Here is a 17,848-nt window from a genome sequence, read left to right on the forward strand (position 1 = left end):
TCCCCCTGTGTGCGAATGTTGTTGTTTCCCAAATGTTGCAATTTGCGCGGCAAGTGCAGCAAGTGTTACAGTGGTCGCTCAGATGTTTTGGCCTGAAATTGATTGTTTGTGAAAGGGGCTTTCCTTGTTTACGTTTTCGATCCCTTTACTAATGTCTGTTTTTTTTGTTTTTATCGGCGCAAGTACTGGCAGTGTTCCACTGATAACGCAGAGTGTTTGAAATTCGGAAGTGTTTGAGTACGTTTTAAATTTTGTCCTCAGCATACGTAATTATTCGGAGCCTTGTGAGTAGAGTCTCGTTCATGTTCCGTTGATTGGCTTTCTTGTCTAAGAAATGGGCGCCTATTTGTTTACGTTCCTCCCCCTGTGACAACGTTGTCATTTGCCAAATGGTTAAACATTTGTTATATTTTTGTATCGCAACTCGTGTGTGGGTTAATCATTGTGTGTCGTGATTGGTGGGCTGTGCGAAGCAACGCAAATGATAGGCGGCCCTTTTTATAAGCCTGCCCCGTGTGGCACTGTATTATTATGGAAGGCGCGCCCCTTTTTTGCTGTCATACCACAAAGGCGTTAATGTTTGAAGGGTAACGCCGATGAATGCGTGAATGTTGAGGCGAGTGATAGGCGGCCCTTTGCAAATGCGCGGGATGCACAGTTAAGTGTGTGCCTTGCACAGTGAAATCATTGAAATCGCATGTGCGCAATGCACATTGAAGTGTGTGGTGAAGTGTGTGCCTTGCACAGTGAAATCAGTGAAATCGTTTGACATATGTTTATTGTTTGTACTTTGGGCCATGCCCCTGTAAACGCCCACATCTTTTGTTTGGCACGCCCCTATAAACGCCCACATCTTTTCTTTGACACTCAACACCCACAAGGGACTACTTTCCCACTTTTGGCGTTTTTGCTTTTTTAATGTATATGGTGTCCACATCTATAGCCTATGTCCTTCTGCTACATATCCTCTTTCAAATGGTGTATTGGGTGTAGTGATTGGTGCAGTACTTTTTGAGTTTACCTGGATCAAAGTTTGTGTTCTCTCTTTATAATAGTAGTATAGATAAAAAACGAATGCCCTCCACCCACTAGGAGTTTTCTGCTATGGTGTGAGGGTATTATTTTTCTGTCCAGCACTGCCAGTTTTTTTGTGGCATTTACGGACAGGAAACAAAATCATATTGTCTGCTCTAAATGGGGCAGGCAGTCTGATGTTCTAATGACAGCCTCTACTTCTTCGGGCCATCAACATAAACTTTCCAATGGCAGACCCAGTGGAAACCACCATCGAAAAGATAAAAGTGTGCCCGCATCTAAACAGGACAGGCAGACCATGGGTTGGGCCAGCATGGTACTCCATGACGATTGTGATGGAGTACCTTGTCATCAAACTGTGAATCATCCTCTTACTCGTCACTAACAAAGCACATATTCTAAGGGAAAACGTCTGATGCTCAAATGTTTCAGCTGTTGGATGCTGTACATTGTTACTGCCTTCACGTTTTCTATGCATAAATGGAGGAAAACATGCAATAATAATGTACATTTAATTTTCACTGAACGCTGTCACAGTTTCGTTCATGCTGACATGTTGTATTGGTATATAACTCATCTTAGCGCTGAGATGCCCAAGGGTAATCATGCGCTCTACAAATCCCATAAACAAAAACATAAACATAAACATCTACTGGGTGGGTAGTTATTTAACATTCCCAGTCAACATTCATCCACATACTACAACCTTCAAATTATGGTTTAGGCATTTTATCCAAACCATTTACGAAAACAATTCAATACACAATAACAAAAGCATTCACGCAACTCACTCATAATGCACACCAAATTAAGTAACTCACAGTTTTTGCAATCTGCACTATCTTTTTATGCATGGGAAACTCAGCAAATGGAATATTCTGCTTCCTGAGAGTTTGTTCCAGTCCTTCTGCTCGAAGAGCAACCTACAGAAATGAAAGACAACCTGTTTGGGTGGAAAAAGTGCATCTAAGAGTCGCATATTCACAGGATGCTAGTAAATGTACTCTAGAGCATTCATATCAATACTTCCAGTTTGACTTATCAAGGTGCCAGTCAGTTATTCGCCTGTCTCTCGAGCAAGGGATTGGGTCAGAAAGAGATGGAGGGTAGTGTAGGTTTGCTCACCTTAGTTTTTCCTGACCTAAACTTCATGTGCTGACTTGGCAACAAAAGAATGAAGGGTTTCAGACAACAGGGGCCCTGCATAGGCATAGTGAAATCATCTAACAATAACCACGTTAAACTGAGCTTAGGAAATGATCGGTGATGAATCAGGAAAGAGAGGGCTGCTATGAAAACACATCTAACCTGTCACTACGCGTGTTACCAGGGATAAAGCCATAAACATAAAGAATGTGGCTTACTGCAAATACAGTGCTCTTGAGGTCGCAGTCAACAAGAGAGTCAATTTCAAGGTCCTCACTCACACCTACAAAGCGCTACACGAAGAAGGACCAGAGTACCTGAGCCACCACCTCACAGTCCACTCCCTGCCAGACAACTCCGATCCTCCTATCTTGCCCTTGCCTCCATCCCCAGAATCCATAAGACCAGAACCAGAGGAAGGTTGTTCTCCTACCTCGCTGCCAAGATTTGGAACACCCTACACCTCAGGCAATCAGCATCACTGACCCAATTCAGAAAGGACCTCAAGACCTGGCTCTTCGAATGATCCTCCAACCAGTCCGACCAGCAGCCTCCCTCCCTCGGCGCTGTGAGTCCCCCTCGGGTGAGTAGCCACTCTTTACAAACCCTTGATTGATTGAGGATATTATCTGGAAACTAAATAGTACAAAAAGAGCCTCCTAACACCCCTTTTCAGGAAGTTATATCTCCACACGGGTCAAAGTATTCAGAAAAATCCAACCTCTTACCTCTAAAATATCTGCTTCTGCACCAGCTAAAAATCCACGGATTTTAGAAAGCATGAACACAGGAATCCTTGTACTTGCACTGTTCAGAAAGAAAGCATTTGCAGAGGCACCAACCAACAATGAATCTAGATATTAGGAAAATAATTCAATTACTTATTGAGAATCTTGTCTACATGAAGCGGTAATTCATAGTGTATTTAATGACACAGTATAGTAGGTACTCTATTATTTAGGAGTTAAATGCTAACATTATGAAAGACAATTTAGGTGGTGTACTAATGAATATCCAGAGGCATTTTAAAGCATTGGCAAAGTGGGCAAAGAGTTATCTAAAAGGCCAAGATGTGGCGTGCAGTGATGCCGGGATGTGGCGTGCCGTCGATAGAGTTATCTATCGACGGCACGCCACATCCCGGCATCACTGCACGCCACATCTTGGCCTTTTCGTGCTTTCTTTATCAGTTGTTACCCCGCTAATCACAGATATCTCGTTGGTTTTATCCCTTCAACACTTGGTCTTCTACAAACAACAACTACGTACATTGATTTTAGTGTCTGTACAGCACCAAACTTTGGCAGGCAGTAGTGTTACACACAGAACCTACCTACTCCAAGCTCTTAATCCCGTGAGATAACACGTAAGGTGACTTTTACATCGCTAATTACGAACCTGGGGCTATTCTGCTACTAATTCGTACTACTTCCATCAAGGATATTGTGTATCTTCTTTAACAGTTATAGTGTGTACTTACTACCCTCTAGAAGATCTCACTGTGGCTATATCCTGTGGCTAGTAATTTTAATTTTGTGGCTCCTGAAGAAGGCGTTTTCCGCCGAAACGCGCGTCGAGTACTGTTTCTTCATTCTGGTTGTGGGCACCACTGAACTCTATATGGTGGCCCATTTATATATATTATAATTGTAATTTGTGTTTAGATATGTATTAATTGCACATAATTTTATTGTACTGTCATATAAATTCAACTTTCTTGTTCTTTATATGATTTTTATCAACTATATTAAAAATATGTTTATTTTTTATTGATTCTTGTTTATTTTTACATTGCACTGCCTGTTCCTATTACCACTGGGTCCATACAATTTGTTGTCTACTACTGAGACTGCCTAGGATTTTTACATATACTTCATAATAGAAAACAGAGAGCGCCAGAGTTCTATTGCAGGAGACTCACTTGACAGATGACTTGGGACAGGCTTTGAAATGGAGATGGTGAGGGCAATTGGGGTGCTCAGTGTACTCCAGAGAGGTCTTGGTGTGGATATGCCCTGGGGTTTCCTTCTCTATGAAAGAAACCAATAGAGGAGAATGCTATTTCCTAGCAGTGAGAAAGCTAGTTGGGAAAGACCTGTTCATACTTAGCATGTACACTTCGAATATTGACCAGCCCCAGTTCTAGGAGCTGATGCTGATCTCCTAATGAAGTATATGCACCTCTTGACAGTTCTAGGGGGTTGACTTAGTGGTGTAAGGGATATTCTGAAAGATAGATCTGATCTCCTCCCTATTAGCCCCGGCCTCCAAGCACTTACAGATTAGGCCTAAAATTGGAGTTTAGTCGACACTTGTTGAATGCTCGATTCTGGGAGCACTCATTCCAATTACAGGGATACAACTTGCATGTCCAGTTAGAGTCAGTATTACGTATGGAGGCCTTGCACACCTCATTTTGCCTGTCCAACTGCTTCTGCAGAACTATAACCCACTGCTGTAGAGAGTTATAAATGGGGTGCCAAGAAAACCACAACACCAATGTCACGGCTGCAGGTAATGGAGTTAATGGTGTGGGATTTTGTGAGAACATAAGATATCAAATTAGGCATTACAAAAGTAAGAGAGAAACATCCAATAAATTTGCACAATGGGACTCCTTCAATGTGGTAGTATGTGGCCACTATATGTCAACAATATATGAAGCACAGAAACATATATTCACTGAACTACATGATCTCAAAAAATGAATACAATGTCAAGAGAACAGATTGACCGATGGGAAAGATGGGGCAAACACCTAGCCGAATGAAATAAATATATGCTATAGCACTGAAAAGCCTCAACTATCTGGATTACAGGATTTTCATGACACGGAAACATCATATGTAATGCAAGACAGAGGCAATGCTTTCCTGGCTGGTTAATTCAGAATCTAGCTGAAACCCAGTTGTGGCTACATGTAACAACAATGGGGAAAAAGCTATACCCAGGGTGAAATGAACTTGGTATTCTCTAATTAATATTCAAAATTATGCACAGAACTGCAGCTAGCCTTTCCCAATAGAGCTGATGACTCTCTAGATAGGACCACCCTGGACTCTATAGTTCCAGGCCAGATGGAGCAACCTCCAATCCTGTTGATGGTGCAAGAGATAAGGTAATCAATCTTTGATGTGACCCCATTGAAGGTCCCAGGGATAGATTTCCTGCACATAAAATGTAATGCCACATACTTGGACTTGTTGGCCCCAACAATAACTGAAATGTACATGGGGCGAAGGCAGAAAGTGTACTTCCTTGCCCCAGGAAATAGGCTTTGATAGTGCCTGTAGGACTTGGCCTTTTTGGCTAAACTTCCTTAAACGTTTTGCTTTCCCCCAGACCGTTTTCCTGACATAGAATTGCCAATTTAGACGGATTGGGTACTTTGCCACTGTTGATCAGTGTCATAGTACGATTGTTCCCTATGTAAAATGTATTGGTAATTGGTTGGCCGTGATTGGTATGTTTGCCTTGCTAGTAAAGTCCCTAGTGATGTGCACTGTGTGTGCCAGTACTAGTAATGTAAAGGCGAGCGGAGAAGGGAACTCAGGCCTGCAGTGTAGGGCCTGCACGCAGTTTGCTAAGTTAGCATGTTGTCCTGACAAGTGCAACCACTTGTCAGACCTGACTTTCCCTTTTGCATACACAATGGGCACCCCTGTGGTAGGTCCTGTGTAATCCCTGGGCAGGTTGCAGTGTAGGTAAAAGGCAGTACATATAATAAGGTGTGTATTACTTCCTGACAGTGAAAAACACTCCATTTAGTTTTTCACTGCTGAAAGGCCATCCTGTCCATAAGACAGAATAATGGGAGGCTGGGTGTTGTGTTTGTTAGCCTAGTTTCCTGTAAGTTTATAATGGAGAGGTGAAGTTTGTATGTATGAGCTCACAGTGTCATAACACATCTTTCTATGAAGGTGGTTTTGTCACTGTGTGTTCAGAAACCACTCTTTTAGAAAGTGGCTGAATTTTGTGCTTTAAGCATTTCTGTGTGTCTCTGCTCAAATGTGGATTGACTGTCTGAATCTGAAAGGTGAGAGGAGCTGGGAGAGGTCTTGACCAAGGGAGGAATTGAGATGGCACCAGGCTGCCCTGCATCTGGAGAGTAGGGCGAGGAGAAGCCTGGGAGGTGAAAAGGCCTGGGCTGGTGCTATAAACCAATTGACCCATCTCCTGCTGAGTGATTAAGGATTCACCCCAGGTAACGTGGATCACCACCTGGGGTGGGGTGCGGGCCCGGAGGGACACTCTCTCGGCCTCTCGCTTCTGTCAGCTGTGTGAGCCCTTTGCTTTGGCTGGGATCTCGGCCTGTGCTGGCCCCCAAGGAGGGGCAGTACTGGGGCCGGAGTGAGAAGCAGTACTTTTGTGTCATCATTGATCCATATTGGGGGCACTGTTGACAGAGCACCTAAACTGCCGTATTACAATTTGCATTATTGCTGCTAACGAACTTGTTGTATGATGCCTGACCTTATTTGTGCCTGATGAGCTACATGCTTGGTGCACTACGCACTGCGTTATTTTTCCCTTGCAAAGTACATGATTGTAACATGGCTCATTGCATTATTTCTTCATCGCACAGTACCTGAATATAACAGGGCATGGTGCATTATTTGTTCATTGCACAGTACATGATTGTAGCATGACGCATTGCTTTGTTTCTTCCTGGTACAGGGCATGCTGGTAGTGATCTGCATTGCATTATTTCTTCCATTGCAAAGTACATGACTGTGGCGCTACGTATGGCATTATTTCTCTGTTGCACAGTACAAGACAATATCTTTACGGTTATTGCAGTATTTCTTTTCTTTTGCAACGTGTGTGATTCTAGCAATATGACTTGCCTTTCCTTTTGGAAATGGTTAGAAGTGAGCTTAACTGTTGGTTAGAAGTTGTTGGGATGAGAACCTACCAATCCACCTGAAGGAATACTACCCATTCTTATATGTTGAGTTTGTATTGTGTGCTCATATCGTATATCTGCTTATATAAAGCTTATACTCATTTTTTAAAAACTCGTGTGGAGTCTATTTGTGGTGACATCATTGAGTTGCTGGGAGTGTGGTTGTGCATACTGTACACTTGTGACTTGGATATAAGCCTGGCTGCTCGTGCCAAGCTACTAAGGGGGTGAGAAGGGCTATCTCAGACGGTGGCCTTACTAAGCCTAACGTTGAAACGAGAAGTCGGGGACTCCCGCCTCCAGCATTTGTTGGCGGCGGTGAGGGATAAGGACCGCCACTTCCTACAGTGCCATTCCCTAAGGCAGGTAGGGATTCACAATTCGTTCATCCTGTAGGCCCTTGTCTATTCTGAATACAGATGACAATATACTCAGTAAAGCCAAAGCTAATTGACTGGTCTACAAGCTCCCAATGTTTGTACATCCATAGCAGCGTGGATTTGTGCGGGACATATCACATCTGCAAACATAAGACAACTATTTTATGTATTGGAACACACTCCCGATATCAGACTGGCAGTGGTCATGGTTGCCATATATTTTGAGAACAACTTTGATATGGTCAGTTGGGGATGCACCTTTATGACCCTGCACAGAGTAGACATGTGGAGGAAATGATGAGATAGATGTGGTTAATGGATGATTATCCTACTGCCAGAGTGAGGACAAGCTGTGTAATCTCAGACAAAATCAAACTGCTACCCACTTTCATCTTTGCGTTGACTTGAATTGTAATCCCCAAGATCTATTTGTTGTTCGGTGGCCCTAGACCAAGATAGAAGAAAATCTGCACCAAATTAATCAACATGAACCTGGGGCTTGCAAAAGGTGTATTGCTCATACAGTGAAATTGACAAGGGCCCCAGCATTAGGGATATGGGAAAGAGAACTAGTGTAGTAGGTAGAGATCAAAAGCACCAAAATATACATCAATTGTATGAAAAGAGGCACGGGAAAAGAAGCGGGATGAGATATGGAGGCTCTGAAATAGAAAAAGCATGATGACAGACCTCTGTGAAGGGACTGTCATTGTGGTATCTTTGACATGCCGAATTGATTGGGGCCTCTGACATTAGATGCAGAGTCTAGATGTCGTCTAGCCTGATTCCCTATAATGGGAGGAGCCTGGAAAGAGACAAACTAACAACAGGAACTGCACAGGCCCGGCTGGCTCCATATACCTTTACACAATTATATGACATGGAGGGTGGTGTTTCCGGCCATGGAGTACTGAGGGTTGTGCTATCTGCTCTCCGCTGCACTTGGAAGAGAGTGGCGCCCACCGCTTCAATCCTGTAGCTATCCAAGACCAGACATACCAACAGGGTTGCACACCTGTACTGAACGAACTCTAACTCTAGTTACACCTGAACTGGTAAATTTTGTTTTGTCAGAAGGATATATAATCTTTGTAAAAGAGATGGACAGTGTAATTATTCTGGAATATTGAACTATGTCTCACAAATTCAATGTGTTCTTGGATACTGTGAACCTGTGAACGAGATGAGATGCGACTAACTTTCTGTAAAATATAGAATGTGGCAGAAATATGTTGATGTAAGAGATATTGTAAAACTCGATTCCAATGGTTCCAATGTTAAAACAATAAAGATATAATAAAAATCAGTGTTACCTGAGATGGTATTTGATAATGCCAATGGAGGATTTGATATAATTTAGAAAGCGGGTCATTAAGGACAGACCCAGTTTCATTCACAAATAGAGACAAACCACAGACGGAAAAGTAGCACAATATTTTGCTATGATCAGAGACTGCCAGCTATAGAACGTTTATTGCTATGTGTAGTCATTGATCCATGGAGTCTTAAAGAAGACACCTTTGCAGTATCCCGATTATGTAGATTTAAGAAATGGGTTATATATGGTCCATCTTATCTAAACCAGAAAGATGGACCTCATGGCTCCCCCGATATAACAATAAAGATAAACATATTTTGCAAGAAACTTGGGTATGATAATACATCTAAATATATCCAAAGTAGCCTATTCACAAAGGATTTTCATCTGTAAACATACGTTTACAGCGAAAGGGATTCCTAGTGGGCATAAATGCATTTACCATGGCGAATTTGTTCACCAGGGGTGTGCAGAAACCCACAATCACCATAATCATAAGTCCCACGCAAGGGGTGGGAAGAGGGCATTCCAAAATATGTTTTTTGTCTTTAAGTTTGAGATAAACCTACGGCGCATCTTCAGAGGTATGCTACAGGGAATGTTAGTAAATTCCAAAATAACGTAGAAGTATGTTCAGTCAGAGATCTAAATCTCCTGCCACAATTTGAAGTTGTTATTTGTAGATAGGCCCCTGGTTGCTTAAACTTCATATGGTTAATACAGAAATTTCGGCAAAGTGCCTCATAACATATGATTGAAAACAAGTTGATCAATATTTCCTACAATCACCTCCAATTCTGTAACTTTTGTCTGAAGGTAGAATTATCAATCAAGGAGTACAATACAGTATTTTCTCTCAAAATATACATATACTACAAACTAAAGTTAAAACTGCAAAATGGATCACAAATGAGCGAGAAACAGTGATAATATATGTTCTCATTTTTGCTCCAGCACTATTGCCCATTGACAGGGTTCAGAAAAAACATTTGCAAACTTTCAAAATAAAGCATCTTACAATTGAGTTTTCATTTTGCATAACAAAGTGTAATTTTAACTGTATTCCTATGGGCCAGCGCAGATATGTTTATATAAAACATAACATTTACATATTCAAACAATAATATTTTTGGCCATTGCACTGCACAGTGGCTTTGGTAATCAGGTCTCCTGACAAATGACTACCATATTGTAAATCCCAAAATGAAATCTTATGTTATTTTGACAAGATAGTAGATATATTGCACTTGTGATATGGCGGACAGGATATCTGTCACGTTTTTGACAGAGTAACTCCTCAGCCAAAGTCTAAAAATCAGGGGCCTTATTTATGAAGGCCTTGCGCCGCCGGTGCGTCACTTTTTCCCATGTTAAAAGTGACGCACCGGCGGCGCAAGGCCTTCATAAATAAGCCCCCAGGACTTTTGGTATTCCGTACGTTGAAGGACCACAACAAACATTTATTCAACTAAAGGAGCTGTCAAAAATAAGGAAAAACATCATCAATGTAGCAGGATCATTTATTATTACTTTGTTGTTATGATTCCAGTTCGCAGTAAATTAATTTTTACATACATGTTGCCTTCTTTTTTCGAAATACATTATTTTTAACAAAAAATACATGCTCTCAATCTAATCTGAGCTAGAGGCTTAATAATGTCAATTGGTACTTTTTGTGTGGGAGACGGAGTGGTCAAATAGTTTGATACAACTTCATTCCATCTGGGCCACATTAATGTACAGTGTATGTAGATCACACATCTCCAACATTTAGGACTCCACCGCAAAACTAGGGGTGTACAAAGTTTGTTGATTCCCAATTTGGGGGGGGAATTTTAATTACTTTGCATGCTTTGTGGCCTTTTGCAAAAGAAGGACACTGTTATCATAAGGGACAATGGGTGTACAACTTTACCACTGACACAGGCCCCACTGCTGCAACGTCAAAAGCAAAACACCCTACCACAGAATACCCTTCATTAGTGGGCTCCCCGGATGGTTCCAGTGCTCTACCCTAAGACCCAGCAATATACTTCGCAATTCCTCTGACAGTCTGTGGGTGGTTATCCAGTCACAGAATACGTTATGTTATTAGGCAACAGGCCAGTTGTGCACACCTTGGGGTGGGATAGTTTGCATCCAAGAAGCCATAAAACTTTGCTGGCTTGATTGAGGATTCCCTAAATTCACATACCTAGTAAACAAACGCCTTTCACATTCATGGTTATCCTCTTTGCATCTTTAACAAATGATGGTAAATGCTCCACCAAAGGTTTGAGTGAAAATACTGCAGTACTTCGAAAGGGGTTCCTACATTAAAGCTATCCCCAAAATAATTGTTAGACCATGCAAGCATTCCAAAAATATGCAAGAATATGGAAGGCCGTAAACAGCTAGAATATAAATGTTTGTGAAATACAAATGAAAGGGAAATGTATGTTAACAAATGCATTCAAGAAGTAGATCCATGGTCAACGTGGATTGGCCCACATCTCTACAGCCCAAGGTTGGGCCTTAGATGTATCATATCCAATTAAATTCTTAACTTCAACAATATATCACATTTTCTACACCAGCTTACCCACTATAAAGTTCTAAGTTAAGGATTCCATCAAACACCATTACAGGATTATTTACGTAACTGAAGTGCAGTTAAAAGAGTTCAAGCTGTTGGTTGTGTAATATGAATAACTTTATGTAATTGGGGCACTCCAGAGAGCAGGCGAGCAAGACGCGAGGCTCCAGCGGTCGGAGGCTACTATCTGCCATAATCCTCGGCCAGCAGGTCCAGAAATGCTCATAAACCAGAGCGGTCCTTCCCCTACCAAGTGATCGACCAATCAATAGTCTATTCACAGCCAGCTGCCATAAACACCTGAATAAAATGCACCTTTTCTAACATGAAGTATCTCGCTCTACAGGTGTCAATCAGCCAGTGTTCAGTGATGGTTGCCATCAGATGAGCAGATTCCATGCTTTTATAACTATGGGGTGTGTAGGATCAGTCAAGGTGTGCTTGTAGTGCACAGTTAAAATCAGCCTCCCTCAGGGAAGGGCGTGGGAGTCATTTAAGAGTACTTTTCCCCAAAGACTCAAAAAATGTGGGGTAGTCAGTATTTCAGCCATATCAGTCAACTATGGTGATCAGCATTGTGCCTAGCCTCCCCATGCAAGACCATACTGATCTTGGTTGTCCAATATTTCTCCCAGTGGGCAGTATGGGACCCATGTTTCAGTAGAATAGCCACCCCCCTGGAGTATGAAGAGCATAAGAAAAAGAGTTGATAACCAGTCCAATGCGAGGTGAAGCTGGATTCCTAACGTGGGTCTACATGCGTTACTTGCAATAATGCTATTTAAAACTGATGGTGGTCAAAATATAAAAATGACCTGTTTAATCTTTTGGTTATTATTATGGCCCTGCACATTCCACGGCATACAAGCTAACGCTGTTCCCACCTTAGGGTAATTTAAGCCTTCCATTGGGCAGATGGGCGGGAGTAGATGACCATCACAGAGCATAGAAAATGACAGCCCATTTCTCCCCCTCTAATCCGAGGGGTGTGTCGCGTGCACATGCCTCAATGGTTAACAATATTATGTATAGCAAAACACCATACACTTTTCACTCTGGTGGCCCAAATCATCCAGGAAACCACCCCTCCCCGATATGTAGTAAACCAGAACAATAAAACAGTAGTGAAATATTCCGTCTGTATTCAACTGCGATGTATATTGATTGGGATTATCCCTCTGGCAGCTAACCAGCGAGTCAGGCCTGCTCAGTTAGAGACAGACCTTATCATCACCTACATCACCAGCCTCATCTCCCATCGGAAAATCTCTGGGGTTGACAGGATGCACCTACGGGCAGTTACCCAGGGTCACAGGTGAGAAGGGGTCCAGGATCACCCCGTGCAGTCCCCTGCAACCCCCAGTCACTACTCCAGCCCATCAGCCAACCACTCCGAGCCAACACTGGTGGAACACAGGTGTCAGCTGAGTGGCACATTCCCTATTGGGCCATTTCCCTGTGCTGCTGTCGCGATGCCCGACGTGCCCCTAAGTGGACGATCGGGGTGACTCTCCCTGAGGTAATGCTGGACTCATCACATAATGCTAAATTACAGACTGAGATCACAGAATACTTTACCCATAATGAGCTCACTGTTATTATGATAGGCACTGTTTAGGAGGTGTTCAGGGCCACCAGACAAGGACATTGTATTTCTAAACACAATGGTGTGGGCGAGTATTAAGAGACCACCTACATCCGGAGAGTGAAATACGGTCCCTCTAGCTATAGCTGGCTGGAGGGCATTACAATCAGCTGTAGGGATTTAAAATATGAATGACCATGTGAGAATTCAAATACAGAGATAAATACTTATGGGCTCATCACTATGAGGAGGGACCAAGGCCAGGACACTCCTTGGCCACTATGATTCAGCACCCTAGAGCTGCAAGTGACATTCTAGAAAAAAATGACCCGAAGGGAGTGAGATGCCATGATCCTGCACAGATACTCTCTGTATTTACTGCATTTCTTGAGACGCTGTACACATCCAATACCTGCGCCCAGACTGACATTATAGACCATTCTTCGTCACTCTATGCGGGAAGCGACTATTATCATGCTTCTAAAGCCCTCTACCATTGTGACTCCTATCGGCCCTTATCTCTTTGAAATTATGATGCTAAGACTCTGGATAAAATGATAGCAAACTAACTAATGCTCTTACTGTCCCACCTGGTGTGGGCAGATCAATTGAGTTGTATTCCTGGGCAATCCACACATACAATCTGTGCATGTTTTTTGCCCTGCTGCAAGATCTGAACCCCAAGCTTGATGCAGTGGCTGTATTTTTAAATGTCACGAAAGCATTAATTTCACTAAAATGGTAATATCTGTTTGCAATACAGCTCAGATTAAAATGGGAAACACATCCTCTGCCCTTCCATCAGGGGGTTTCTTGCCACGGACATGGAACTTTTATATTCCTGTGCCCACCATGCACATTATGCATTTCATTGGTAAATAATCCACATCGTTCTTATCTCCCCTGGCGATAGAAATAGATAACAAAACCCTGACTCAACCTGGACGTGAGAGGTTCGTCTAGAGATTCTTCAATAGGACAGCATACATCAACCACTGCTTGAACTTCCACCAACCCTCCCATCACCTGCGATCCGCCTCCCTTTCCCTCACTCACACCTGTTTCCCTCACACACACCCCCACAGCTGCCGAAGTATCAACAAAGGGCGCTCCTTCTCCTACTTGCTGCAAAATCCTGGATTAACCTCCCCCTTCACCTCTGGGCATCATCCTCGCTGCTTAAATTCAGGAAAAGGTCACAAGACTTGTCTGTTCAACTCATCCATCCCGTGCAGCAGGGCTCTCAGCACCTAGATACCCTCTCAGATGATACGCTGTGCTCTACAAAACATGTTTCATTTGACTCCTGTTTGAGTCTAAAGTGTTACGTTGCTGGGGGTATGTGAACAGGGGCTATATTGGCAGTGCAGAAACACATTTAGTGGCTGGGGAATGTTTAGCAGGCTTCAGAATACAGAAGAGGTCATACATCAAGAGTATTCAAAACCAAAAACATTGGGGCATAATTGGGCAGGTACTATTTTATACTTGGGGGCCAAAATAGGTACTTTACAGCACTACTTATCAATTGTATGAACCAATTTCATAAGTTTTATCATTTTGAAAAGAAATACATCAAAAATTCCAAAATGTCATGGTCGGAAACTGTACACGGGGTGACGGGGGCATTATTCCTCTCCAGGTGCATTTAGTTAATTTAACGTATGTGCCTGTAGGAAAGACTCTGCTGCTCCCTCAAGGTTGATCTAATCTTACATTAAACTGGGGATTCTGCAAAGCCACCTCTTGTCCCCAACTAACTGAGGGGTTTCAACAACACCACTTCAACAATATATACAGAAACCCAGGGCATGTTTCCTTTTGTAAGAAAACATTGGAAAGCACATGAAGGGTAAAACGACTTAAGAAAATAATCAAACTTGCGTTTTGAAGTGTCAAACAACCAGCTCCAACCAGGCTGGCCTTGTTTATCCTCTTCATTGTCATAAATCTCCCAGGATCTACACATTCTTTCCTTAGAAAGTGATCTTGTATGGTAGAATAAAATAAAGCAAATAGTATTTTTGCTCACCTTGGAATATATCAATGTGAATAGCTTTACTGTAACTAAAGCCCAAAGCATCAAGTTTGGGGTTCAGGATCTTCAGAGCAATACTGCAATCGGCAGCCCTACATGGAACAATAATTCAGAAGTTAGTATTTTATTAAATTCACTTACAATTGGCGCAAATGTGGGAATGTCATACAGTGGTTAAGTACAAACATATTTACTGTGCCTCAAACTTACATTTGGTGGAGGTGTGGAACTCTGCTTTTGGACATGGCCTTCATGTAAGAGTATGTGAAGCTTGCGAGCTGTAGGTTCACTTTGCTCTCCTTCTCCACCACATTAGCAATGGTGGTTATCAAGGCTAGGTCAGGTCGGGACTCAAAAAGAACCACGCAAGCCATCATGCGTACTTCAGAGGGAACTCTGCGATCCATAAAGATCTGAAGAAGAATTTCTTGCACCTGCAAAGAGAAAATCAAAATTTCATACAAACTGTGGCACAGCGGCCAGACTTGCCCACTCGGGTGCTATGGATTCGGATTCAATTCACCTAATCGCCCCGTGCCCACGGACAGCACATGGAAACCCTCACGGGTGATAAGCCACGCTATATATATCTATAAGCTGTACAAGCTTACAACTAATTGTTCATGTGTATTTTCTTCTCTAGCATCTTTAGTGAAACTCCAACATCAGCTTAACAATGACACTACTTTAATTGTGATATGGTACTCGATGAGCCCTCCCACTTAATTTATATTTTGGCTCTTTGATAAATGCTACAGAACATTCACTAGGTCATGTTTACTGTCGTGGCAGCTCTCACATGACCCAGTTTGTGATTTCATTAGACACTAAGCTGGTGCATTGGAATGTACAGTTTGAAACCCAGCTCTTGTTATCATGGAGTAGATACAAAAGAGAACCTCCCCAGAGCATAGGAATTTGTTATTTTGCATTTTATTTACATTGGAAAAAATGGGGTCACCTGGCTTGGTGAGTTCAAGGTGAGAAACATGCCACAGTGGTTTTTGGAGGCCTTCCAACCCCTGTATTTATGGGGTGCAAACATCTTGGGGGCTTTGTGGCCTCACCCCATATTCAGGACGTGCTGGAATATTGACCCAGCAACATACGGCTTCTTTTCAGGTCCCAGCTACAAACAGTTTTATCTGTCTGTTGGCCACAGCTACTATTTCCAGTATACATAGAGTGGGCTCTGGGTCAGCCCCCTGCTCGTAACTGAGGGACTTTGTTGTCTATCACAGGTGTCTGCTCTTGTTTCAATGGCTTTCCTCCCTACTCTTCTGTTTGTCCTGCCCAGGAGCATTTCAGTCTCACATTGTTCTGATTGGATAAGTTGTATACTTCCACTGCTAACATGAGGGGATTCTTTTTTCAATTTGCTTTGTTTTTATTCTCTCAGCAGGGCTTGTACAACGACTCATCGGGGCTCTCTATTACCTCCCCACTGTTTCACTCCTTCTCTGCCAGGCCACTCTCGCTATCACCGAGATGCATGAAAGCGGCTTCATTGTTAATAAAAGTCATACAATAAAAGAAAATGAGGTAAGCTGCAGCGTGTGCTAGTTCTGTCGTTACAGTAAAGCCACACTTTAATGCGAAACGTGGAGCTGGCAGTTCCAAACGATTAAATGTCTGTATTCATAATCATTTTAATTGGAAGATAAAATATGAGAAGTGGAATGTGCAACTACCAAGACACCTCGACTCTGTAGGTCTCCTATTTTTGCAAACGCTGGTAACAGTTAATCGGAGCGCACAGCACAATCAAGGTACATGTATATTCGCAAACAAGTCAGGGTGGTGCTCAGGAAAAAAAGGGGGGGCTGGTTACCACAGCCCTCAAAGGTTAACCACGAAGTGGTACTGCAAGCAATTGGATATTCTTCCGAGCACTCAATCAATAGTACAAAGTCTTTATGTGGTTTTCACTGATCGATTTAATGTCCAATCTTCCAAATGTATTCACATCCTAGATCCACCAATAGATATGACGCAGCCAACACGTGTTTCGTCAAGTCAGTAAGACAAAATGACTTCTTCAGGGCTGCAACCCAAAATATATACAATAAATCACAATTCTAGTGACCGATAATCTCACTACACACAATAACTTTCTCATTACATCTATTGAGAAAAATTAAGGGATACACCCTCAAACCTTTATAGGTTGATTCACATGTAAGTATTTCATAGAGAATATTAGAAGAAGAAACACATTACACCAAATTCGTGCTCATATCAGGAAATAAACTGTAACACATCATAAGGTAAGTTTTATATAGAACCATTGTTCTATACTGTTCAAATGTTGTGGCCATGGGTCACCAGCAACCCCACAAATACCCGAATCACGCACAGTGAGAATAAAGAATCCCTAAACATAGCAGATCAACTCACCAATATCATAAAGATTGATCTCCTATAAGTTCCTCTGGTTCAATAAATGCAAATCTGTAAATAAACAGCAACTATAAGTTATAGAGTACTATAACTTCACTCGTAATCCACACCTCTATTTGAACTTCATTAACCTCACCTCAAAAATTTCGATATCCAAACCGGAATTTAGCTTGTATTGGATGTATTTGTACATGTAGTTCTCCTACAAATAAAGTTGTAAATAATGCCTGTTACTGTCTGATGGCATACGTCTGTTACACAATAGTAACAATTGGTCACATAACTAAATATTCAAACAACACTCATAAGTTCTCTACACTTCTCTTAATGATATCATATCTTCACAATTCCTCACCTCGTAAATTCTCACAGCGGTCGAAAATTCATCAACCCATCTATCGAGTAAGTCTTCCTTTGGATCACGGGTACGTGTCTGTTATCCAAAGGTATGCGTTAATAAAGCGT

The 17,848-nt window shown here is 42.2% G+C and overlaps 1 protein-coding gene across 2 annotated transcripts in view; it reads right to left on the minus strand.

Annotated features, from left to right (window-relative positions):
• Window positions 1–17,848, minus strand: part of LOC147747532 (vitellogenin-A2-like) — a 527,187-nt gene that overhangs the window by 400,573 nt on the left and 108,766 nt on the right. For both annotated transcript variants that reach the window (XM_086954020.1, XM_086954019.1), the window contains 4 exons: window positions 15,194–15,417; window positions 14,978–15,075; window positions 2,910–3,034; window positions 1,857–1,958 (listed from right to left, as the gene is read on the minus strand). In XM_086954020.1, coding sequence (XP_086810146.1) covers window positions 1,857–1,958; window positions 2,910–3,034; window positions 14,978–15,075; window positions 15,194–15,417 — 549 coding nt within the window. The remainder of the gene's footprint in view (window positions 1–1,856; window positions 1,959–2,909; window positions 3,035–14,977; window positions 15,076–15,193; window positions 15,418–17,848) is intronic.

Source organism: Lissotriton vulgaris, chromosome 1_1, assembly GCF_964263255.1.
Source record: "Lissotriton vulgaris chromosome 1_1, aLisVul1.2, whole genome shotgun sequence".
In the NCBI taxonomy this organism is placed as follows: domain Eukaryota; kingdom Metazoa; phylum Chordata; class Amphibia; order Caudata; family Salamandridae; genus Lissotriton; species Lissotriton vulgaris.